The 27,324-nt window shown below is 43.0% G+C and overlaps 1 protein-coding gene across 2 annotated transcripts in view; it reads right to left on the minus strand.

Annotated features, from left to right (window-relative positions):
• Positions 1-381: 381 nt before the first annotated feature.
• Positions 382-27,324, minus strand: part of PFKM (phosphofructokinase, muscle) — a 171,063-nt gene continuing 144,120 nt past the window's right edge. For both annotated transcript variants that reach the window (XM_029594992.1, XM_029594993.1), the window contains exons 18-23: positions 19,673-19,837; positions 19,414-19,475; positions 18,451-18,562; positions 15,218-15,317; positions 15,034-15,139; positions 382-3,899 (exon numbers count right to left, since the gene is read on the minus strand). In XM_029594992.1, coding sequence (XP_029450852.1) covers positions 3,752-3,899; positions 15,034-15,139; positions 15,218-15,317; positions 18,451-18,562; positions 19,414-19,475; positions 19,673-19,837 — 693 coding nt within the window. In that variant the 3' untranslated portion in view covers positions 382-3,751. The remainder of the gene's footprint in view (positions 3,900-15,033; positions 15,140-15,217; positions 15,318-18,450; positions 18,563-19,413; positions 19,476-19,672; positions 19,838-27,324) is intronic.

Here is a 27,324-nt window from a genome sequence, read left to right on the forward strand (position 1 = left end):
TTTGAAAAAGTACAAAGACCAGGAGCCGCAAATGAAGTTACTAGGAAAAACATTTAAGGCAAATAAGAGAACTTTTTTTTTTTTTATTCAATGCATAATTAAACTCTAGAATTAATTGTCGGAGGATGTGGTAAAAACTGTCAATGCAACTGGGTTTGAAAAAAGGTTTGGACAAGTTCTTGAATGAAAAATCCATAAGCCATTATTAAGGTGGACAGGGATATTCACTGCTTATCCCTGGGATAAACAGCATGGAATCTATCAACTTTTTATAATTCTGTATTGGCCACGGGATACTGGGTTTGATGGACCTTTAGTCTGTCTCAATATGGCAAATCTTATGTTCTCACAGACACACACACATAAATATATGTTTAAAAATGAGAAGAAAAAAGACCACTTTTAATTCCAAAAGTATTAACTTCCAAATCCAATAACATAAGCCTTCCTGCCTAGAATAGTGGGAGATCTTTCAACTAGGAGACAGTAACATTGCCCAGAGCAATCTCTGTGTAGATTTGCACATACATTTGACATCCAGTTCTACCTGCATGATCAATTATGAAAGAAATTTGTGGAATAGAACTTGGCCTGGCTAGAGGCCCTTCAGTGCAGTTGACCAAAACTCCATTAGGTTGAAATGCACCCAGGGTTGTAAAACAGAGGGAACTATACCCCAAGATGTAGAAAATAAACTTGTACTATATATGTCTAAAGTTTTTCTACACCATGGATGGCTAACTCTGGTCATCAAGAGTCACAAACAGGCCTGGTTTTGGGATATCCACAATGAATACGCATGAGATAGATGTGCATGCACTGCTTCCATTATATGTAAAATTTATTTCATACGTATTCATTGTGGATATTCTGAAAACTAGGCCTGTTTGTGGCTTAAGGATCAGAGTTGGCCACCCCTGTACTACATCAAATAATAAGTCAAGTGGATATAACATAACATTTCACATCAATATTTGAAGGTTAACGTAGTGTTTTCAACCCATGTCTCAATTGTAATGGCTGTAGCACTGGAATGTGTTGGGAGTACATGCAGTATTTAATGCCCCTCCTATTTTTTGTGTTTAAGAGAGGGAAAAACAAGTGGGAATCATTTGGTAAAGTCAGGTTTTTGGTTAAAACATATGAATAGGTCAGCAAAGGCTGTGGTTTCACTTGGCCATTCAAAATGCAGCTGGTGGTCAGCAAGCCTTCAGTCCTTTAAGGGGACCATTTTTACTATACCAGAGGTCAGATATCTCACTTAATTTCACCAGTTCATGTGATAGCTAAGAGTTATACAGTATATGCTGTTAGTATCCCTGTGTGTTTCTATATTTTAGTAAAATGAGACAAGCTATAAAAGACAAGGATGACTGCTAATAATAGAAGCAATCTTTGACAAGGGTGGATGGAAGTGCCTTAGTAGCTCACTGTATGATTAAGAATCATCAATTTGAGGACTTATGTTTACCATGATAGATTGTATCCAGCCCCCTTTATGGGGCAGCGACTTTAATCAATTACTACTTTGAACAAAAGTGGATTTATGATTTGCATACAATGCCACCAAATGGTCTGAATAATGAAAGAAGGTGGTTAATGTTCTTATAATTTTTGCTCCACCATTAACCCCCAGGACACTAGATTAGACGCTCATTGTTATGTAATTGCAGCAGTATTTTTGTATTTGGTCTGGATGTTTTGACTTGTTTTACCCATGTGCTGTCTCTTAATTATGGATGTTAATGTGGTAACCTGCCCTGAACTGTGGAGGGTGCGGGGATTTAAATAAGTAAATAAATAAAATAAGTTCATCACTGCTATGGCAATGTCATCTTTTGCTCATCTGACTTGTGTCCTGAAGAAGAGGTTATTAGCTCTCAAAAGCTAGTCAAATGTAGTAAGTTAATCCAAGAAAAAGGTATCACCTTAGATATATTTTACTTTATTTGTTAACTTTTATTTCTGTGTAGCCAAATGATTGTAGCAATTTTTGGGAAGATGTGTGTTCTACAGAAACGAGTGACTGCAGTAGTTTCTTGAATATATTTGGATTACATTTCCCCGGAGGCAGGTACTATGTGCCAAAACACTAGTGCTGTGCTGGTGCACCTTTGGGTGCTGTTTTTTTAAAACATTTTTTATGAATCATTTTGGAAAGTAAGAAAATATGTACTTAAGATTTTGGTAAAGGATTAGAATACGGATTTTTTGTGCATCTGCTCCAGTTTATGGGGTATACTGTATTTTGAAGGTAGGTGAAACAGTGCACTGACCTTAAAATGTTATGTGGTGTGTTATCTTATATGCACTTGACTGGACCTGTACATTTGTCTATAGTTCTGCAGCATTCTTGCAGCTGTTGCATAGCCAGCTATCCTCTGAACCCATCCAACACCATCAGGAAACAGTTAAGGAGGGGGATGTAGATTCCTACGAGGAGCTGGACCACCCCCACAGGGGGAGGGGAAGGGAAAGGGAAAGGGAGGAAACTAATGTTCTTTTGCACTTTACAAACCTTGAGTTATGGAGAAAACAACTTTTAATTTCAACTGCATTGGACCACATACACACACCTTTGGGTAATGCATAAAGCTAGCTGAGCTGGCTAGGATGAAGTGATCTTAAGTTTCTAACAAGTAGACAGACAGAATTGCCTACATTATATAGCAGTGACTGAATGGGAGTATTCAGGTGCTAGAACTTACCATGTGATGTATTTAAGGTCTTTTGTTCAGCAAGATGGCTGCAGGCTGGACCGCATTTTAGATGGCCCAGAGGATTGCAAGCTAGTTGACCTTCGAGCCTGCTCCCTCCATTTTGTACCTTAGCAGCAGCTCACTCACACTATCATCCTGTCCCACCCCATTCCCACAGCGGGTCAGACTATCATAACACTGCCACTACAGTACAAAATGAAGCAGATGACGCAATGGTTGTCCATTTTCTACCCATGCCAAGAACAGAATGCACAGCTGTGTCTTACAAAGTCATGAGAGGGTATAAGTATATACATACAGTACTAGGTTTTCTATACCATACACCTGATATGATATTACAAATCCCCCAATTCTAGTGAAATTACACTATAAGAACCTATTTGTGCTGAAAATATTTTAAAGATCCTTTTAGTGAAAAAATTGTTTTAATTATTTGCTGTAAAGTTGGGTTGAATTAGAGAATAATCTGAGACTGGAAGCAAAGATTGGCTTACTGCCTCAGCAAAACATCTGTCAAGTGAAATTGGATTTATTCTGTTGCACTGCAGTGAAAAAAAAAAACACAACATCCATTCACTGCACACATAAGCACTTGTGATTTCAAACAGAAATGTGAATGACCTGCTGTTTCTGCTGGGGGGTGCGGGGGTTTATGAAACAGCTCCAGGTCATCAAGAACAAAGTGAGCTAGGCTTGTTGCACCAAGTGTCCTGTGAAAACCAGGACTACAATTCTGCATATATAATAGGATTAGAAAAAGAACAGAACTAGCCCCACCTGTCCCAATGACCTAGAATCAGCTAGTAACCCCCCATGCTTGATATATATATGAATGAATGTATGTATATACTTCAGTGTTCTCGTGACATGAGCTGAAATGCTCTAGAGCATAAGACCAAGGTCTCTTAGTACACACTTTCGAAAGGGAGCATTTATATTATTTCTGGAGAGTACTGTCGGCATACACGGTGCTGTACAAGATGGCGGTTGCATGGCAGGTGCTCAGGCTGTGCAGCATCCCCTCAGGAGTCTCAGATGTGAGACTCGGCGGACACTCTCTTGCGAGTGATGTGTTCAATTTGTGTCTTCTCAGAGGTGTCCAAGCTGATGTTGTATTTTGCCAGAATCTTCAGGATGGGGCGCAGCTTCAGCCACCACTGCTCTTTGGGCAGGCGGTGCCTAGGAAGAAGAAGCAAAATAGGAGAATTAATCTCTAAAACATGCTGGATTGTGGGTTTTGTTCAGTTTTTACCCCAATGACAGAGAAAATGTAGCTTTCTAGTTTAAAAAGTTACTGCCTCCTGAGAGCAAAGAGTCTTTATAGGTTACTAAAAGACCTAAAATATGTGCTGTTCGTACCCTAATATCTCTGTTCAGTGTATCCTTGAAGATGGGGGACGTTCCGAGGAATTAGAGGATAGCAGATGTAGTTTTGCTATACAAAAAGTAGGAAAAAAGGGGCAGGGGGCAACTACAGACCCCTTGGTTAACTTCAAAAAACACACTTGTCTGGAGATTATACAAAAAACTGTAACAATGGACATGGTGGAAGGAGTGAAAAAAAAAATGAAAAGGGACCATGGGAGCGCCATGGGTGAGAAATAGCCAGGAGTACAAAAGCAAGGCCAAACTCTGGCTGCTTCCACACAAACAAAAGACTATTTACAGACAAAACAAAATACATCGTAAAGGCCGCTTACCTCAGCAGTTCCGTGTATTAACAAACAGTCAAATATAAGCAGTTCAGGCTTAGGCTGCCTTCCTGCCTGCTCTCTGAGGCCTTTTCCACTCTTCTGGGCCCTGCCTTCTTATGCTAGGCTGCAGGGATCTTCCCCAGGCCCAGAATCCCTTGCTAGCTTGGGTCTTACGGAGGGCCAGGCCAGATAGTTGTGGCCGGTCCTTTAAGGTATTCTGAGGGAGTTTCTTATATACTCCCTCACAAGGATTTGAAAAAAAGCTGGAAGAATGGTCAAAGATTTGGACAATTAGCTTTACTACTAAAAAGTGTAAAATTAGGCATTTGGGGCATAAAATTCCACTAGTTACATACCATGTAGAAGAATAAGAACTGGAAGCTGTTAAAGAAAAATATTTGGGAATAATCTTAGATGATCGATCTGAACGTAGCCAGTCAATGCAATAAAGCAACAGTATGCTTGGCTGCTTAAGTAATGATATTAACATGGATATTAAACACCCTTGCCTCTGTATAGCTCATTTGTGGGAATCCACTGAGAATATTGTTTTCAGTTCTGAAGTTCAGAAAAGAATTACTTAATGACACATGGCCTGCAATGCAAGTCCTACAAAGAAAGACTTAAGCCACTCAGTATGTAATCGCTGAAGGAAAGAAGGATAAGGGGGAAGAGGAGGATGAAGATAGAAATAGTCAAATATTTAAAAGGCTTCAGCAAATTATAGGAAAATGAAATTTTCCATACAAAAAGGAATTTCTATTTATTTTTATTTTATTTATTTGGATTTAACTCATGCCTTTCATTGGTAGCTCAAGGCAAGTTACATTCAGGTACATTAGATATTTCCCTGTCCCCAAAGGGCTTACAATCTAAGGGATCTATTTACTAATACACTATTTTCCCCAGCGGTAAAATACCATGGGGGAAAAAATACAGCAGCTTAGATGACCCAAAAGATCACCGCATGAAGGTGGCCCCACATCCCTGGACCATCATCCTACAAAGGGCCAAGTGGTCTGCATCCTACCACCAGCCTCCGCCCCACCCTGGTAGTGTAAATATGCCTGACAGTCTATTGAGACCTCCCCTTGTCCCACCTCTCTCACCATCCCACAAGATGGCCAAAGTAAAAAAAAAAAAAAAAAGAAAATTCCCAGCCCTGGGCCTCCCACCCCCTTTGAGAAAATAAAAACTTCCCCCAAGCCTCCCCCCCCCCCTTTAGAACTTTAATAAGTTCTCAGTGGAGCCCAAAGTGCATCTGGGCCCAGTGTCACTATTTAAAAAACGGGTTCTGTCAGCTACATAGAAGCAAAAGTCTATGCGGCCGCCTGGCACCATTTTTAAAAAGGTGTAGCCAGACCTGCAGCCCTAGGGGTGTGTTGTGGAGACTTGCTGTAAGTACTGAGGTGGTGTGTGGTGGTGGGGGGATAACTTTTCTTTTTCTCAAAGGGAGTGGGGTTTGGCAAGAGGGTGTGGCAAGGTCCAGGAACTTGGCAATTTTATACATTACTTTTTCTACTTTGGCAGACTCATGGGTGTGTCAAATAGTTCCTCAGGTTTTTTTTTTTTTTTTATTTTATACTCTGTAGGGGACAGCAGCATGCAGGCCAGGCAGGCCCTTTAAAGATATATCCTGTAAGCATTTGAACGTGCGTTAATGTCCCAATGCTGCGGGGGGGGGGTGGGGAGGATAGTTAGCTACACTTCTTGAGGTATAGATAATTTTCAATCAAATAATTAGGGAACTACATTTTAAGTTTTTATTTTATTTTTCTCCAGGAATTTAACAATGTTTATTAGAATGAACAAAAACAGGAGAACTTTTGTTTGTTATAATAAACACTGATAAATTCCAGGGAAAAATAAAATAAAAACTGAAAACAAAGGTCCCTACAAATAATGCGACCTGCAAATTTTGAAGCAAGCTGTGTTTGCATAGGATCAATTATTAATGAGCTGATTTGCATACTTTTGCAAGCAAATAAGCATTGTGTGGTAAAAGCTTAAGTTTGTATCTGAGGCAATAGAGGGTGAAGCAACTTTACTCCTGGAGGAATTCTGTGCACAAAAACGTAAAATTCTGAAAATTTTATATTGGTCAAAATAACACGACAGTCTAAGTAATTACAATTTAACTTAATACAGAAGTTATTACTTGAGGATGCAGAATTTTAAATATTTTGAGCAGAATTTCCCTAGAAATTCACTGTAAGAGTGTCCCTTCCAATCGCTCTCCCTACACCCTTGGCCACTTTGCCCTCTCAGGCCCCATTTCCTCCACCTGTCAGTATCTCTCCTCTCCATTTCTAGGCTCAATCCCTTCCACTCTATTGCCAGTCCCAGAGTTTGACCCCGTTCTCAGTACTGCCCCTCACACAGGCTCCCTCTGTCCCTCCCTCTCTCATACACATGCTCCCTTTCTCTATTACACATACACACACCCTCATACAGGCTCCCTCACTCTCTCGCGCACATACACATCCCCCTCATACAGGGCCCTCTCTCTTGCATACACACCCACACAAGTTCCCTTTCTCTCTCACACATACATCCTCATACAGGCTACCTATGCCTCTCTCTCATGCACCCCTTCACACAGGCTCTGTCTCATATACACAATCCCTTCATGCAGGCTAGCACCCTCACATACACACAATCCCTTTTTCATACACACAAGCTCCCAATCTCTCACACACATACATACTCCTTCACAATCTCCTCATATAGGCTCCCTCTCTCTGAAACCCACACTCAAGCATCCCCCCCCCTCTCTTACCTCCCATGCGCTCTCTCACCCTCCCCTCCCCTCCCCCACACCCTCTCCCCTCTCTCACACACACACATTCTCTCTCACCAGGGCCTTTATCTTTGATGCGAGCGGAGCACACTCCGTTCACGGCGCACGGGGGCCTTCATCTTCACCACAAGCGGAGTGCGTCCCCCAACAACTTGCTATTCGTGGTCTCAAAATTTTATTCTAAGTAGGTGAAAATAGAATTGAGTTTGCTGAACCAATTTAAGGAAGGAAGCTTAATCATTGTCAGGGCTGGTCTTGATCTAGTGGCCGCCTGGCTGGGAGAGTGCAACCTTGCCCCCTGAGCCACTTGTTGGTGCTGGCAAACTCATGTTATATGCAAGGGAAGAGACCTAGTATTGGGCTTGATACAGGGACCAGATGCCATGCCTCCAAGAAACAAGACTGGGTCTTGGACTTTGATAAGGGAATTCTTTGAACACTTCCCAGAAGCTCTAGGGCTACTTAGTCATGCTGGATCCTGAGAGTAAGCTCTGATGCTTGAGTTACAGAAACATATTGCATCCTTGGTTTTATTTCTATGGGTACTGAGAGTACTGAAATCAAACTTGTTTGTGACTACTTAGAATTGATGACCTTAAAACTTTTCATTCTCTATAGCCCATGATTGAGAAGAGCTTATGATTGAGTTTTGAAACTCTGCAGTGAAATGAAACTGAAAACTCTAGTTGTTATTCCTGTGTTTAAATAAAGTTTAATTTAGAAACTGGAAAGACTCAAGCTGAGAACCTGACAATCAGTATCTCCAAACTAAGGACATGGATCCACATCAGCAGCAGAAAAAAAATGATTTTTATTTTTTTTTTAATGTTTGGGACCTCTCACTCCCACAGTGGGCTAAAGGGAATAGCCCTGCACAGGTAGTCAGGGAATTTAGTAAGTCAGAGCTGAACAGGCCAGGGTTTTTGTTTTCTTTCTTTCTTCCTGAAAAAGGAAAAGATACTGTTTTTGTGTTTCACTTGAACAGAGCAAGGCCTCCAAGAAAGTCTCTCTGTGTGGCCGCAGACCAGTAAGCTGAAATGGAGCAAAATACTGCAGGCCCTTGCAGAGGGATAGCATTAGCTACAGACCATGGTAAAGAACCAGGGCACCCAGCAGCAGTCACTGCAAGAGCAATTTACCAGAATCAGCTGTTGCTGACTCAGTTAGCACAAGCAATGCAAGCTGCTTCATCCTGGCTGCTGCCCTTATCTACAGTAATACTTAAAATGGTGCCAGGAGAAGATCCTGTTTCCTCACAACTTTTGAGAGAACTGCCCGGATTGTGGGCTGGCCAGAAGCCTTGTGGAATACTTATTTAGGCAATCTGCTTACAGGCAGCAGCCAGGACACATTCCAAGCTACCAACCCAGATGGCAGGGCCAGCTACACAGAGGTTAAGGCTGCTATCCTCCAATGGGCCGCATGTACCCCCAAAGTATACGGGAAGCAATTCCAGCGGGGAATCCTCCAGCCCAGAGAGAGTCCAAGGAGCCTTTTCTACTGGCAAAGATGTCGGCTGGAAATGGCTACAGCTGGAGGGAAAGAAGGGAGATGAAGCAGCGAAGCTAGTCCTACTGAAGCAGTTCCTAGCTGGTCTGGATCATCCTATGTGAAAGTGGAAGTGTGAATACCTGAAACTCAAACTGGAAACTGCCTTGGAAGTAGCTGATACCTTTTTTTTTTTTTCAAGTCCAGTCGATGCCAGAGCAGCTGTGATTGTCAGAGGTAATCTTTATAGGGCATGGAGCACCACAGTCCAAAGGCGAGATCCCTGCAACAACCTTTGGGGCTAGTCAGTTCCGATTCTTTACCCTAGTTGCAGGACCCAGGCCTACTACCTTGCTTCAACTGTAGAAAGGGGGGGTCACTTTGCCCATGACTTAACATGTGGGGGATGAACCCATGGACATCAATTTGGTGACCTGCCATTTCTGCAACTTTGTGAACATTCTCTGCTCAGAGTTATCAACCTTTGTGTTTCTAGTGGAAACAGATGGCTTCCCTACCTAGGCCCTTCATGGATTCAGAAAGCATAAAATCCCTCATTTAGAGGGACTGGTCAAGAAGATACCAAGAGACTATGAGAAGACAGTAACCATTGATTGTATCCATGGAGAACAATGCCAATACCCAAACAGCCAGTTCATATTGAAAATCCCAGTTGGACAGGTTAAATAGAAGTTGGAGTACTCCTTTGTCTCCCATATCCCGGGTTCTGGTTTAGGATTATCCAGACTTTGGGACTCTCTGAAGCTACCTTTGACCAGTCTGGCTGGCTCTGACAAGGATGAACCATCTTTCCCGGAGGTCTTCCCTTTCGAGAACCTAAAATACCTAAACCCTATAGACAACGTTGGCAGGAGAATCTTAATTATTCTCAGCAGTTAGGGGCTGCCATGGGCGGTGGGACTGAATCAGATGAAGGTCCCCAACCCACTCAGGAGCCCATAGTTATTCCCTTAGATTGGGTGGGGGAGGGGAATCCTGGTAACTTTAGATGAGTCCAAAGAGAAGATGAAACTCTTGTTTGCCAGAGAACATATACAAGTCATAGATGGAGAGCTAGTCCCTGGGGCTAAAGGCAGTAACCCAATTACCCCCCCCCCCCTTTTCATACTGAAGGACTTAGTATACCGCGTAACAGGGGATTCTTGAAGGTGAAACTTGGAACAACTTTTGGTACCCCAACTTTATCACCAACAAGTGCTGCAGTTAGCCCTTGGCCACCTGCTAGGAGACCACTTGGGAAATAAAACTTGACAGAAATCCTAGCCTAGTTTTATTGACCTGGCTTTTAGCAGAAGGTCAAGGACTATTGTCAGTCCTGCCCCATGTGTCAGCGAACCAAGCCTGCTAGCATTAGAGCAGCTCCCCTGGTAGTAATGTCCATCATAGAGACTTCCCTTTGAGAGAATTGCTGTGGACATGAAAGGTCCCTTAGAAAGGTTCAACCAAGGGAATAAATACATTTTAATTATACTGGATTATGCTACCAGGTATCCAGAGGCTGTATCACTATGAAACATGAAGATGCCCATGATAGCAATGGCCCTAATACAGATCTTCTCCCAGGTGGAGTTATCCAAGGAAATATTAACCAACTAAAGGAACCTATTTGTGTCAAAGGTGATAAAACAGATTTGCATCTTCCTAGAGGTAAAAACTCTGAGGACCTCAGCTTACCATCTGCAAACCAATGGACTGTAATGCTAACAAAACACTCAAGCAAATGCTGAGGAAGTTCGTCACGGAAGATGAAAAGAACTGGGATCTGTTGTTGCCGTATGTGTTTGCAATCCGGGAAGTTCCACAGAGTTCAACCGGCTCCTCCTAGTTTGAACTACTATATAGGAGAAGGCCAAGGGGGGATCCTGGATGTAATCCATGAGATCCATTTCTGGACAGAACGTAGTAGACTATGTGGTCAAGATATAGGAATGTCTAAGGAGGGAAGGAGAAACTGCCTGCCTATACCTTAAGGCAGAACAGTTTACCCAACTCCAGGAATATAGTCAGCCTGCTGTTCAACAAGTCTTCCAACTTGGAGACTGGATCCCGGTGCTACTACTGTCTTCCTAAAGTAAGTTGTCCCGCTGGCTGGGTTCATATGAGGTAACTGAGAAAATCAGTTCCATAGATTACGAGGTAAACGGAAAGCAGCATGGATCTTCCATGTGAATCTCCTAAAGAAGTGGGTCACATTATCTTGCAGCCCTGTCCAAGAACAGGACTTTGGCCTGAAAACCCTAGGATGATTATTACCATTCGGGAACCAACTCTATATGTCCCAGAAAGCGGATCTAGATCAGTTGGTAAGCCAGAATAAAGAGGTCTTCTCCAATCTGCCAGGGCTCACTTTGCATAATATCATTACAACACTAGAAGTGGTGGTTCAGGAGCTTTTCAAGATGGCGTCCTGAATAGACGTGGTTGCAGGAGGCTCCAATCCGATTTATTTCCTATACCTATTTCGGCGTGGCTATGCCCCATACAAAGCGTAAAGCTTGGGTCCAGTGTGTTGAAAACACTTCCACACCGTTGGAAACAACCCAACCCCGGATCAGGAATTTTTTTGCAACCCTTCCCCCACCAACGCCGGGAGGCTGGGCCGCTGAGGTGGAACCCAAGGAGCATGGGCTAACACCCCAGGCCGAAACATCATTGAGCCCCGGATTACCGAGGAGGCAGACACCACTCGGTTATGGCGCAAGTATGAGACAGCAGGATACCATTGAGCCCTTGAGAGATCTTCGAGGAGAGCTGGAAGCGGCAGGGCATTTGAAAACAACTATTGGACTTACCATCGAGGAGCAAACGCAACCAGAGCCCCGTGGAGGTAATGGAGGAGGGGGTCTGAATACCGCTGTAATGCTAGGAGCGCCAGGAATGGGTAATGGTGACGGAGAAGCAACATGTGGGGGAAGGGAAGGTGTAGACCGGGAAGTTTCAAAAAAAGCTATACTGCAGCCTAACGAAGAAATAACTCTTTCCTCTATTTGGCTAGCACTTCAATCTCTTGAGAAAGCTATAATGGGGTTGACGAAGGAAGTACGAGATGTGAAGAACAATGTGAAATTAAATGCAAATTAACTTGCAGAGCAAAAAGTAAAATTGGAAAAAACTGAGAACCAGCTTGCTGCAATGGAGAAAATACAGCTTAACTTAGTACAGAGTGAAAGTGAAACATCAATGAGACTGGAAAAGATTGAGAATAGCCTGAGGGCACATAAGTTGAGATTTATAAACTTTCCAGTTTTCCATAATATACCACCTCCGGATTTATTTAAGTTGTATACTTCCCAGGGTTGAAAATACCTGGGGAAGTCAAACCAGTTATCACCAAGGCATATTACTTGTACCCCAATGTAGCAGTTCAAGAAAACATGGAAGAAAATTCATTACCGGATTTAACTACTCTATTGGAGTCCTCTCAAGAAATGGTAGTTTCATATCGGAGTCCACTATTGGTGTCATTCGCCTTCTTAATGGATAAAAATAACGTTTTCAAACAATATTTCTGTAACAATCAGACTGTTTTTTGGTCAAAAGATACGTTTTTATCCAGATATTGTAAAACCAACACAAGTAAGAAGGAAATTATTTCTGGCAATGAGAGAGGAAGTGCATCAAAAGGGAGCCTTTTTTAAATTACAGTTCCCATGCAAATGCTGTATTTCTTCTGGGGGGGGCAGAGATACGTGTTTCTTGAACTGTCACAGTTAAGATCCTTTTTGGACACGCATTCTCACCCTAGTTAAAAATGATTGCTCCGGTGTATAAACAATTATAATTGTTGGGGTCTCTAATCAGGTAGCCTTATGTATGAGATTATATTTCTTGATGATAGTCGCTCTTTATTCTTAAGCTCTCCCGTATTTCCTTTATTGATATAAGTACAGTGGAAATTTATCCTTTGACAAATGTATTTCAATGTTAAATTTATTTCTATAACTGTATCTTAAAGATTACTTAAACAAGTGGATGCTTGTATTTGAGTTTAAAAGCAATAAATAAAAAAAAAAAAAAAGAAGTGGTGGCTCAACAGTGACCATGCCAGATGCCACATGGTGGACACTGAGGTGAAAGAAAGGCACAGAGGAGTGATTTCTGGACCTCTTGGCCTTTTTGAGAGTGAATATGACTACCACAAATTGGTGCAGTAACTGCTGTTTCACAAATTTGGGAGACTTTTAGACCAGATATACCATATCCACCTTCCTATTGATAAGAGCCACAGAGAAGAGGTTTTCCTACATCATCTGTACCTCCTGAAGGATCTCGTGAACTGGGACTGCCATGATCTCATTAGGGGACTCTATGAACTATAGTATGTCCAGCATTTTGGTTCTGGACTCATCCTTCGTCTGTAAAATAAAGGAAATATCTTCTGTCATTTTCTTTAAAAAACCTACAAAGGAGAAGTCCTCAGGTGGGGACTTCCTTCTCTCTGGTGGACAGGAGGGAGCCCAAGCAACACTTCCTCTTCAGAGGCATCTGCAGGGTCATAACCATACTCCCAAGAATACTTAGCGTCTGACTCATCCCGGTCTGCTGGTGGTGAGGGCTCTCTCAGTACCTAATCCATAGCCAAAGTCTCCAGGACTGGTGCACTTGGCTGTTTGAACCTGGATCCTGAGGATCTTCAACTTCCCAGTGAAGCTTCCTGTCCTGAGGAGCTGGAGATCAACAGCAGGGTGGCAGTCATCGACCCTGATACCCCTCTGGGCATCTGTGTCAAATCTGGTACTGGCATAGGCACCAGCACAGGGTACCCAAAGGGAATCAAGAAGAGAGGCTGGAGGATTGACAGTGCCAACATCTGTGCCTTTGACACAGACTCTGTAGCACCTCTTCCAAGGCCTGCTGGATCATTTTTATCCAACTCCTTCTCAAAGATTGCCGATGCCAACACCAACTGGGAGACAGGAGGGGTGACCACATCCTCTTCAGAACTGAGAGATGGCTCGATGGCAAATATCAAGACTGGTGGAGACTGTCAGGTATCCCTGGCATGCTTCTGAGGGTGCACAGTATGCACCAGACCATCCCCGCTCCCAGCAGCAGGCACTGATAGAGACCCATGCCAATGCTGGAGTTGAAAAGGTGGAAGCTAATGCCTTTTTCGATCAGGAAGGCACAGACGGCCCCCACTGCCATGGAAAGGAAACAATATCAAAAGAAAACTCAGCAAAAAGACTGAAAAACCTTACCTAGAGAAATTACAAGGAACAAAACTGTGAAACCCCACAAAAAAACGACCTTGAGGCTGGAAAAAAAAACCCCCCCAACAAGGCCCAGCAACAAGAGAGTGAGGCACCACACTGCAATCATAAGGCTCCATGGAAAAAGAAAGAATGAAGGAACCCTGCGTGGACATGTGGTAGAATGCATGCATGGGCATGCTCAGTAAGGATCATCAAAATTCTAGAAACTCTGACATAAGTTTTCCATACTGGAATCCATCAGATGACGTAACCTATATGTGAGGACTGTCACCCTGCCTGTCCTCTGAGAAAGGAGGATCCTTGTGATCTCCAGAAATTACTTAACATGTGTTAGCTAGCCCCTTGAGAGGTTTTGTAACCCACAAAAGTCTCCAGTTTTCTGCAGGACCAATATAGCTAGCAAAATACTGCACTTTTGAGAGTTTATAATTATTTTAATGTGATATATCTGCAGAAATAATTTGATTTGGGAATTAGCTGTGGTTTCTAACTAAAAAATCACCCAATCTTAAGTGAGATTACAGCTCTTAGAGCACTGGATCACTCAGAAGGGCCAAGCTGGGGGTACTGAGGTGTCACCTATAAGGGAAGCAGCCAACCCAAGGTGCATCACATGAAAAATAAATCAGTTAAAGATATTTTTTTCTCCAGAGAATGTCTATTGCAGTGTATTTATAGCTATAAACTGATTGATGCTCAGACACTATTAAAGGCAGCCTTAAATATAGATTAAATGTAAGGCAGGCATCACAACAGGACTGACCTTAAAAGGGCTGTGGGGCCCAGGCCAATCTCCTTTAGAGGTATACGAGTAGGGGCTGGGAGGGGGGCACAAGAGGATTAAAGCACATCTGCCACTTTATCTTGGCTGCTGCCACTATGCGGGACTCAAACCTTTGCCCGCTGTTGCTAAAGGAAGAGGAAATGATGTCTGGGGTGGAGCTACCAGAATCATGCAGGCCCTCAGCAATTGGCCCATTTAGGTCCCCATCTCCCTCCACCACCTCTCCAAGGACAGCCTTACATGACAGGGTTTTTTGTTTTTTTGTGTGTGCTTCATGTCAGATTAGAAAATAGAAAATGCCAAAGCTTACTCAAAGTCTGTCTGTTCCTTCAGCTCAGTCAGAGGCTGGAAGACCAAACTTCGCTTGCGCATTCCCAACAGGCAGGCAGAGTCCGCAGTGTTGGCAAAAATGCGTCCTGTAAGAAAGCGCAGGTATGTTAGTGCCGTGGCATTACCACGTGGCACACAGGAGGAGCTTCAGCTGGTGCACGCACCGTGTCTGGTACACTCTTTGATCTTCCCCGTGATCCAGCTTATCGCCTTGGCTCCCATCTTCGTACCAAAGTTTCTGTCAAACGGCGTGGGTGTACCGCCCTGTGACACAAAATGCTTTTTATTTAGTTGTTCTTTCAGTAGATGTAAAAAGTATAATAAAAAGAATAACATGAATTCCCATAGGTATTATTAATAAAGGCGTTTGAGGCTATGGTTATAGGTTAGACAGAGGGTTACAATTAAAAAGTTATTATACAATAGGCTGGAAAAGTTTTTGGGGGTTTTTTTATTTCTTATCTTTAACAGAGATTCTTTGCTATTAGAGGACATTAGTTTTTGGCTGTAAGCCCATCTCAAAAGTATTTTGTCATTTTTTTTAAAGCCTTTTTTAGTTCTAAAAATGTAAATAAAAACTATAGATTTAAAAAAGTATTTGGGCCAAAGTTCAGAATCAAAAATAGCCACACGGCCAACTTCAAAAATAATCTGGCAGACATGTGAAGATTTTTCAGTCAATGACAGGAGCCCTTATTAAAATCTATGCTGTACTGAGTCCATTAAAGCCTTTTTTCTTTTTTATAAACCTAGGGCGACTAGCTATCACCATGTTGGGGGCTGGGTGAAGGCCAGTCCTGATGTTGCAGCCCTAAGCCTTAGCACCTTTATTGCTCATCTTCCTAAAGCATGGGTGCCCAAAAGGTAAGAGGCCAAGGACGGAGGCCACAGTATAATAAGGTGTGCTCTGCTATGCACATATAACAGAGGGTTGTATAAACATTTTTGTGCACACAACTTTACTTCCAATTTATTAAAGGGTTTAGGGCACACACAAAATAAGCCTGCACAAATTAGCATTCCTTGCAGATCCCATGTTAAAACAAGGCATTAGTTATTACTACCCATTCCAGAGAGGTACATAGGCTTAACTCATGGTTTGTTTGTTTTTTTCCTCAAACACAGAAGGGTAAATATTCAGCCGCTGAGCAGCTAGTTAAGTTAGCCAGATACACATGTCCAGTAGGGATGTGAATCGTTTTAGGACGATTAAAATTATCGTCCGATAATTTTAATATCGTCTTAAACCGTTATGGAACACAATACAATACAGATTCTAACGATTTATCGTTATAAATCGTTAGAATCGTGAGCCGGCACACTAAAACCCACCCCCGACCCTTTAAATTAAATCCCCCACCCTCCCGAACCCCCCCCCCAATAACTTAAATAACCTGCGGGTCCAGCGGCGGTCCGGAACGGCAGCGGTCCGGAACGGGCTCCTGCTCCTGAATCTTGTTGTCTTCAGCCGGCGCCATTTTCCAAAATGGCGCCGAAAAATGGCGGCGGCCATAGACGAAAAAGATTGGACGGCAGGAGGTCCTTCCGGACCCCCGCTGGACTTTTGGCAAGTCTCGTGGGGGTCAGGAGGCCCCCCACAAGCTGGCCAAAAGTTCCTGGAGGTCCAGCGGGGGTCAGGGAGCGATTTCCCGCCGCGAATCGTTTTCGTACGGAAAATGGCGCCGGCAGGAGATCGACTGCAGGAGGTCGTTCAGCGAGGGTTCCGGCGCCTCGCTGAACGACCTCCTGCAGTCGATCTCCTGCCGGCGCCATTTTCCGTACGAAAACGATTCGCGGCGGGAAATCGCTCCCTGACCCCCGCTGGACCTCCAGGAACTTTTGGCCAGCTTGTGGGGGGCCTCCTGACCCCCACGAGACTTGCCAAAAGTCCAGCGGGGGTCCGGAAGGACCTCCTGCCGTCCAATCTTTTTCGTCTATGGCCGCCGCCATTTTTCGGCGCCATTTTGGAAAATGGCGCCGGCTGAAGACGACAAGATTCAGGAGCAGGAGCCCGTTCCGGACCGCCGCTGGACCCGCAGGTTATTTAAGTTATTTGGGGGGGTTCGGGAGGGTGGGGGATTTAATTTAAAGGGTCGGGGGTGGGTTTTAGGGGGTTTTAATGTGCCGGTTTTTCGATTTTTCGATTTTTAACGATTTTTCACGATTTTTCACGATATTTTACCCCCCCAAACGGCAACAATACGATTCCCTCCCCCTCCCAGCCGAAATCGATCGTTAAGACGATCGAGGACACGATTCACATCCCTAATGTCCAGCAACCTTAATTGGGATAGTCAATGGCACAGCTGCTCCGCTGAATTCACCCAGATAAGTTAGCGTTAACCGGATATGTGGTATCTGGCTAACTTTAGACCTGCTCTATGGCGCATGCAGAGTTATAGCCGGTTAAGTTAACCAACTCCACTCCTCCCCAGAATGCCTACCTTCCTCCCCAGGAATGCCCCTGACTTACCCAGCTAAATTTTAGCCAGAAAATTTGTTACCTAGTTGGAATTTAGCTCGATAAGCCTTTTAAATATGTGGCTAAGCAATTTAGATCGATAACTTTCCCATTATCCATCTAAATGGCTTTTGTATATGTACCCATGTAAGTTTAACTCATGATCAAAGGTGGCGTAATTTGAACCTAGTATTAATTCATGGGGCTGAGCCTGAAGTTCATGGCAAGGGAATCCTGTACTTGGGATTTTTTGCAGAAAACATGGTTTTATGCTACTAATTTTGTTTCCCTAATTTTATTTCATATTTTGCTTGCACAACTTTTAGGGCACAGCTTTTATGCACATAACAATGTGCATAAATCATGTTATGTGTGTATTAAATATATTTTGGTGTGTGTGGGCCTTTTTATTAGTTTATTGCATAAGCGCCAATTTTTTTAAATTATTGGGTCTGCTAAATAATGCAAATTTCCCTTTCCTGGACACGTTGAAGAAGCTTACTGGTACCTATGGCTTACTGCATCGGGAGATAATGCTTTTTTTTTTTTTAAGCATGTGAATAAAAAAGTTGTATGCTGAAGTTCCATGCACATTTTTTACTCGCTTGTTAGATTAGTGCCCAAATGAGCACAGAGTCAGAATCAAACCTTTCACCCTCACAGAGAGCCTCTCCAGAGCAGGGCTGAGATGCAGCACAGTGCTTGCATTGTAACTGTCCTGTGCACAAACCAAGAACTTTGGTTTTCAGTGCTGACAACCCTACACAAGCACTAAATTTACTAAAAAAAAAGAAAGAAAGAAACTTATCACAGATGTATTAAGTTAGTGGAGTAAAAATCTAATCACTTACAGCTTGTGTGTTGGCCCATAATTAAAAAAAAAAACAAAAAAACTAAAAAACAAGATTACAAAATTGCTTACAAAGTCATTTTTACCTGCTGCATGTGTCCAAGAACATTCTTCCTACAATCAAAGATGCCTCGTCCTTCTTCAGAGTATAAGTTAAAGATGAAATCTGTGCTGTAGTTCTCATTGCATTTTTCATTCCTGTAACACAAAAGAGTAAAACAGTTCATACTTGTAACCTTCGTGCAACCAGTCCTAAATTTCAGTTTTTATCAGGGCAGAAAAATATGCAAAAAGCTTGCAAATCAATTTGCTTGCACGATTTAGCAACAGTATTTATTTATGTATTTGTTCGATTTTATATACCGAAGTGTAGCTAGAGGAGTATCTTCTGTTTGAGAATTTAATTTAATCTGGAAGGGAAAATATTCTGTAGAAAAATCATGCAAGCAAAAAAACCACACATGCAAACAGTGCTGAAGAACTTTCAGTCAGTTCTTTTGATTTTCCTTCCCTTTTTTTTTTTTTTTTCAGCCTGGCAATTTCCTCCTGCTCCATTGGGCTTCCAGCTCAGTCAGAACTCAAGGCTGGGATCATGCACCATGGAGCTTTTTATACCACTACCTGGGGATTTTTTCCATCATTTCATATCCCCCCTTCAAACTTAAATTAGTGCAATCACTGTGGCGAAACTGGCGATAGTCCTGGGCTAAGGCCATGTACCAGAGCTCCTTCCAAAACCCTGCAAACATGTGACCCTAAATCTGGCTATTAAGTGTCACCATAACATGATGCCGATATTCCTTCCTCTGCCCAGGGGCTACAAGTGCTGTCCCCCCAGTCCTGATCAACCTGAATTGAGAATCAAACCCAGGTTCCATCCACATAACAGTTTGCAGTGCTAATACTGAGTCAATTCTTAAAAATTTAGCACCTTCAGGCAAAACTCCTGCAGTGTTTTGTTTTGTTTTTCCACAGAACTTTCTGCGTGCATATATTTTTTGTTCCTGAAATTGTATTTTAAAATGAATGAATTTAAACATGCCATGTACCTCAGTACTAGTCCTCTCTTTACAGTTGTCTTCATTTTTTCTGTCAAATGTTCAACGTTCAGCTGTCACAACAAAAGAAGGAGTCATGTTTTTAAAGCAGCCACAGTAGCCAGCACACTCATATTTATTAGATCGCCAGCTTTCTGGACTCTTGCTTCCTCTTTGAAGCTTTTTTTCCTTTGGCTCTCTCTCCAATCAAGCACACCCAGAAATGAAGGGAGGCCCCCCTTTTGATTTGCATCTCTAATTGGCTTCCTACCTGCAAGTCGTGGATTGAGAATGGATCCTCAAAAATATAAGCAGCATCCGCTCCTGCAGACAGGCCGGCCATGGTGGCCAGGTACCCACAGTACCCTCCCATTGTCTCAATGATGAACACTCTACGCTTGGTGCCAGCGGCAGACTGTTTAATACGATCACAAGTCTAAGGGAAAATGCAGAGAAAGCTGTCAGTTATTCCAGCAAAGCCTTCAACAGATTTGTAGGAGTAGGTGGCTTATGCAATTCCCGCCATTATGTCCCAGAAGATTAGCTTGTTTGGGAGACCCTTGCTGCTGTGACTGCACACACAACATTGACAGAACAAGCAAGAAAGAGGTTGCGTACCACAAGTGAAATTACAATATAGGCGTTCAGGTGGGATGAGCAGAGCCAAGGGAAATGCTAGTAGGAATGTGCATTTTCATTATGGTCAGGTTTGTTTAGTGCAGGCCCGATGGCTTTCCCTGTTCCCTCCAAGGCCGCTCCGAAATCGGAGCAGCCTTGGAGGGAACTTTTTTTTTTGTTTCCCCCCACCCCCCAGTCCTACCTAAATCCCCCCCTACCTTATTTTGTCGAGTTACGCCTGCCAAAGGCAGGCGTAACTTGCGTGTGCCAGCTCTCTGCCAGCGCGGCAGGCCCCGACACAGACCGCTGTGTTGGGGCACTCGGTCTTGCCCCCGGACACACCCCAGACTGCGGCCCCGGCCATTTTTGCAAGCCCCGGGACATACGCGCGGCCCAGGGTTTTTTTTTTTTTTTTAAAGGGTTACGCTCATAACTTACACGCGTAACCCTTTTAAAATACGCCCCTTAGTCGGGATATTGAGTGGTGCAGCTATACTGCTAAATATACCTGGCTATCTTAAAGTTAACCGCATAAGTTTATCCGGCAAATTTTAGGACAGGTGTGGCTGACCAGAGTTATCCAGCTAAGTCAGTTTTGAATATCACGCTCTAAATGTTTAGGGGTGAATTTTCAAAACATCACATGTGCAAAAATTAGCATGTATGCACATATTCTTTATTTTATAAAAGTGAAAAATATGTGCGATTTTCACTTTCGCATGTATATACGATATACATGATATACGATGTATATCATGATATACATGATATACGCATGTATATCATGCGATATATACATGCGATATATACATACATACATGCGATATATACATATATATCTACATATATATATACATATATATATACATATATATACATGCGATATATACATGCGATATATATCATGATATACATGATATACGCATGTATATACGATGTATATCCATCAACACACCCCACTCGACTTACAATTCCCATTCCAAATTTATAACTCCGCCAGACCAACAAGAGACACACTCAGAGGATCTCTTCAAGTGCCCCCAGCCAGATCTACCAAACACATTACCTTGAGAGATCGGGCCTTTTCAACAGCCGGCCCCCTTCTATGGAACTCCATCCCACCGGACCTTAGACAGGAGCCCAGCCTCCCAACCTTCAGGAAGAGACTTAAGACCTGGCTGTTTAAAAAAGCTTTCCCGGACACCGATTAATTCTATTCAGCCAGATTCTACCACTTCCACATGTAAAAATGTTATTACTAATGTAAATACCTATACCTAATGTTATTCTCTCCCTTTTCTTCTCTCCTCCCAGTTCTTTTACCTTGTTATTTGTAACTGCTTCCTTCTACACAAATAGGTTATTGAATTGTTCACTGTACACCCCTGTTATATGTAAACCGGCATGATGTGTTTGCAACATGAATGCCGGTATATAAAAATTTTAAATAAATAAATAAATAAATATACACTTGCACATAAAAGGGCGATGTAGTGGCATTCCGGGGCAGGGCCAATATTTATGCATCTAGGTTGTTATTAGGTTGCATTAGATTTGCCAACATACTTGTGCAATTTTATACTAATTAATTATCTGGCATAAATGATAAACATGTTTATTGTATAGTATATATATAGTATTATATAGTATTGACTGGAGAGGTCTGGGTGAACTGCGAGCAGTTCAAGCTAAAGAACCAGGAGGGTCTTGATGACCTGGAGAAGGACTAGGCAAACTGGTGGACTAATTGGTATGTAAAGGAGTGTATATTAAGACCAGGCCCAGGCATTTAGCCTGGTCCACCTTAACACAGCCCACAAGTGAATCCTGGTTACAGGGTGTTTCCCCTGGGAAGAGGAATAAAGGCTTAAGCCCAGGGAGGAAGGGGATGGGGAGAAGGTAGCTCCTACAAGTCTATTCTGATCATGAGTACCGTAACTCTTGATTTTAATTTCTGAACTAAGTAGACTGCTTTTGTCCAGCCTGTTTTGGTCTCCAGACCTACAAAACCCTAAGACTGCTCACATGGCATCATATATTGTGGCAGAGGTGAGATGTCTGTTCTAAGTACCTGCACAAAGCAGAGACCCACACTAAACAGAAATTAAATTTTTGGGGCCCATTTTTGCTTTAAGCAACTGCACAGAACAGGGACTTGTGCTAAAGGACTCCTGTTCTAAGCACTTGTACAAAGCAGAGAACCACGATAAAAAGAAAAATTTTCCCTGGAGCCTGTCTGCAGTTGCAGCCATAGGCATGAAAGCACGTACAGCAGGCCAAGGGGGCTAGCTCCGCCTGGATAGTGAGGAACAGAGTGAGTCAGAGCTGGACAGTCTAGGATTCTTTTTGTTTTCTTAAAAAAAAAAAAAAAAATTACAAGGTTCTCCCTTTTCCCAGTAAGGCAATATTCAACAAGTGACCAATAAAACCATCTGACTGCCTCACAGCTTCAAGGAGTAGCCTTTTGTCACTCAGATTCTTTATGGCAAGCTGTCTACTTTTCAAGACACTTATCTGATATTGTGACAAAAGTATGTTGCCTTTCAGATTGTTAAAAGCGATTTCAGTGACAGAGGTGACTAAATCATGCAATCCAATGCTTAGAATAGCTTTTCTCTACCACAGAGAGGCCTGAATGCATGTGTAAGGTATTTGGTTCAGCTTTTCCTGGGCAGTGAGTATAGTAGAATATAGACACAAACAAAGATATTTGTATAATAAGAATATTTTATATAAGGTATGTGAGTTCGTTACAAAGTTATTTTACATAAAAGTGTACAGCTGCTATACTGAAGGAGGGAGGGAGCGGAGGAGGTGGGAGACAGAGAGAGAGAGAGAGACCTGTGTGATGTGAGAGGTGAGGAAGAGAGCTTTGTGAATGTGGATGTCCCTTTAACAGTCTGGGACGGTTCAGTGATGTAATCAAGAGACAAAGATATAAGATAAGAGGAAATCTCATTACCTAAAACTTAAATGCATGTTTCCTTCAAGTTAATATCTGCCTTCTTGTCTAGTGATTGCTCTTGATGGTTTTAACCTTTGTTAGCCAAAGGCGGTAATTAGATCATTTTGGGTCTTTGTCTCCAATGTAAGCCTGTCAGCATATAGGTAGATCCTTAGGATTTCCTCAGTGTCTGTTCAGGCCTGATTAGACCATGTTTGGTATATGTGTTGGTATCATACAATACATGTAGGCCCAAGAGCCTTACTGAATTACATGGTGGATATGTACAATACTGTCATTTGAAAAAAAGGAGGGGGTTTGCAGTTCTACCACATGCCTCTCCTCTTGGGCAGCATGAGAAAAGAGAGGGCATAGGGACCTAATCATTGCTGTTGCCCAGCAGCAAGGAAAGCAACCAGCGTCCAGCATGCCTTCTGTTTGCAACTTCATTCCCAATATGGACGCTGCCTGCAGATGCTTATTTCTCAATGCTGGTTTTAGAAAGCTTTTTAAAACTGATGGGTTAAATAAGTGATATTCTAGCTGCTGCTAACAGCCCAAAAAATCTGCTTGTGTGGATTCTTTCTAAAGCAATTTTAGCCTTGGCAAATTTTATACAGCCCTGGGTATTTTTTGCACAGCAAAATGCATTTCTGTTTTTCTAGTTCTCCAGCATTTAAAATTGGTTCCAGCTTGTATCTAAGGCCCATCCTAATTGTTTATAGTTAAAGATAAAATTGTCCTTTAAGACTGCACATTTAGGGGCAGATTTTCAAAGCCTACGCGCGCCGAGCCTATTTTGCACAGGACAGGCGACATGTGCAAGCCCCGGGACACGTGGAAGTCCCGGAGCTTGAAACAATGGGTGGAGCTTGGGCATAGCCAGAGGCCTCTCCACTGCCGCTGGGCCCATGGATCGCGCGCCGGCACTCAGCTGGCGCGCGCAACCTACACCTGCCCGGAAGCAGGCGCAACTAACAAAATAAAGGTTAGGTGGGTTTTTAGGTAGGGCTGGGGGGCGAGTTAGGTAGGGGAAGGGAGAGGAATGTGGGGGGGGGGGGGACGACGACGAAGGAAAGTTCCCTCCGAGGCCACTCCGATTTTGGAGCGGCCTCGGAGAGAATGGGGAAAGCCATCAGGGCTCCCCAGGGCTTGGCGTGCACAAGGTTATAAAATCGGGCATACATTTGTGCACGCCGGGTTGCACACACAAATTTACACCCGCCCTTACATCTTAAAATCCGGCCCTTATGGCTTATCAGATAGGGTATGCTTACTTTGTAAAGAAGTGCATAGACTATTTGTCTATTTTTTTCCAGTTACCTGCCTATAAAAATATCACAGAATGGATAGTAATAAACAATTAAAAAAAACCGAAACAAATGTTAAAACATGAACATGATCTAGAAAACAACTGCTTTTGCTACTTAGGCGTGGTTATTCTGGGAGAACAGTGAAAAAAGATCTAATGAAATCTAGGGTCAAACCAGGGACCTTTAGATCTTCAGTCTAACATTTCCTGACTATCTTTGTTACTATTATAGGTGTTCCTTCTTTCCTCTCATCTGTTTCACAAAGCCTACATTCTGAAATTATTTTTCTTAAATAAACAAAAAAGCAGCCTCTAGCTGTTTTTATTGTAAGAACAAACTACTTGTTTATCCTCGACTGTTTCACAAAGCCTTAAAAAACCCTGTACATTCAAAAAGGCTTTGCCCTTAAACAAACAAAAAAACCCCACCCTAGCCCTTTCACTGAACATGCTCAATGGCAAAGCCATTTCCTGTGAGATCATTAAAAATGGCCGCCCCATATGGTCAGTGCTATCTTGGTTAAACATTTTTTCACTGCACATGCTGAGCCATGATGTCATTTCCTGCCACCCACATAGCTGGTGCCATTTTGGTATATATTATCAAAAAAGGACAGAAAGTAATCTGTCCTTCCCATGATGTCATCAAAACAGGCCAGAAGGGGGCATGTTTCAGGGCATGGCTATGCATTTTGGGGGCCTGGATATGACTTCCTGTGATGTCATCCAAATGGCAGCAAAAGCAAGACAGAAGGCGAGACTTAGACTAGATTGAACACTGACTGGCTGAGAAGGATAGGAAGTGGGTGGGGTTTATCCTGGAAATGAATGCTGAGTGGCTGAACTAATCTGTCAAAATTAGTTTGATAAGTATCCCTTCCCTTTTACTACTCCCCTCTCAGTCATTTCTTCTCCAAGCTGAAGAGCCTGTAAAGCTTTACAAGCCTTAACCTGTTTAAACTTTCTTCATAAAGGAGGTTCTCTCTCCTCTATCATTCCTGACACCTTTTTCTTTCAGTCTTTGATTTTATTTATTATATTGGACAATCATAACTTTAGCCACAACAAAGACATAAATAAACAATCCTTGTGCAGTTATACAGAAACTAATTTGTCTTTGACCAAGGAAGTGAGCTGTTCCATTTCCAATATACACCAAACCTTGGACTAGTGAGGGCATAGGTAGCGCCGGCACCATTTTGAATATTGGCAATACGGCCCGCGTGCAGGAGGTCGCTCCCGGACCCCCGCTGGACTTTTGGCAAGTCTTGTGGGGGTCAGGAGGCCCCCCCCAAGCTGGCCAAAAGTCCCTGGGGGTCCAGCGGGGGTCCGGGAGCGATCTCCTGGACTCGTGACGTCGGGAGCCAGGAACCAAAAGGGCGCCGGCACTACCTTTGCCCTGTCATATGATAAGGGCAAAGGGCCACCGGCGCCATTTCTATTAACGCAGCCGTGGCCAGAGAGCGGGAGATCGCGCCGGGACCCCCCCACTGGACCCCAGGTAATTTAAAACATTTTGGGGGGGTTCGGGAGGGTGGGGGATTTGTTTTAAAGGGTCGGGGTGGGTTTTAGCGTTGTTTTGGTGTGCCGGTTTTCCCGCCCTCCCCCCTCCCCCGATAAAACGATTTTTTAACCAAAAAAACTAAGACGATCAGATTTCCACCCTCCCTCAGCCAAAATCGATCGTTAAGATGATCGATCACACGATTCACATCCCTATTGGTTATATTAGGGGCGTTAATGCATTTCCATTTGGATGCTATTGTTAATCCCGCTGCTAGAAGCAGCTGACCCTCTAGACTTCTTTTCTGAACAACAATATTGTTTGGTTCAACTCCACAGCTCAACATTAATCAAATGGTAAATTTCTTCCCATGATGACATATATCCAAATTCACTACCTCTCTCCACAAGCTCTGAATTTCACAGTAGTCCAACCAAATATGTTTACATGTGTTTTTAAAAATGCGTCTTCTCCAACAGTATCAGGAGTTTCCAGGCCATATTTTATTCAGTTTTGTTGTGGTAAGATAACAGAGAATTTTATATTACATGTCTACATTCTGAACATATTTTCCCAAAATGTGGACCAGTGTTTCTGGGATATTGTCAACTGAGGATCTGATTCTTATATGTATCGATAGAAATGCTTCCTTTCAAAAGCTTTGGAGTGAAGAAATAAGTAGAATTTGGAAAGCAGTCCCCTGCTCTGTCTGTTTTTTTTAATAAAAAAAAATAAATCTCTCCTCATCTGTTTCACAAAGCCTACATTCTGAAATTATTTTTCTTAAATAAAAAACAGTTACTCACTCAGCAGTTTAAGAAGTTCCCTTTTATACATAGAAAAGAAATGTTCCAATTGTAAAAGAGAGAAAATTGGAACTGTGGGCATACATGATTTATCACAAATGGCTTCTCTGGTAAGAAAGGAGGTGCTATCTATAAAGTCAAGAACGCTATACAATCCTCTTTCTGAAAGGCACTTGAAATTGAGTATTCTGTCCATTACAGGAGGGAAAAGAGTTAAAGCAAATTGATGATAATGAAGAAAGGAAGAAGTTTAACTTTAATAGCCTGCTAACCTTGTCCCACACCTTGCAGCCTATTGCAATAATGCATTTGAGTAGCCTAGTGGTTAGAGCAGTGGGCTATGAACCAGGAGACCAGGGTTCAAGCCCCACTGTTGCTCCTTATGACCTTGGGCAAGTCACTTTACCCTCCATTGCCTCAGGTACAAACTTAGGAGGTTATTTTCCAACCCTTTTCGCATGCCATAGCTAGATCGGGGCGGAGTCGGGGTGGCGGCGGCACCAGAAGAGGAGGAGTCGGGGTGGCATCAGGGCGGACGCTGCAGAAACTTCGCTGGCAGCGATAAGACCCCTTATCGCTGCCAGTAGTGCACCCAATAGCACCACCTTTCATGATGGCGCTATTGGGTGCGAAAGCCAGCAGAGATAACACCGTGGTGTGCGATCGCTGCCGGCTTCCGCAGGCCCGCCCCCCCTCGCTTCACCCCCTCCCCCGTTACCGCGCAATTCACTAACCAGTG

The sequence above is a fragment of the Rhinatrema bivittatum genome, chromosome 3 (genome assembly GCF_901001135.1).
Source record: "Rhinatrema bivittatum chromosome 3, aRhiBiv1.1, whole genome shotgun sequence".
Classification (NCBI taxonomy): Eukaryota; Metazoa; Chordata; class Amphibia; order Gymnophiona; family Rhinatrematidae; genus Rhinatrema; species Rhinatrema bivittatum.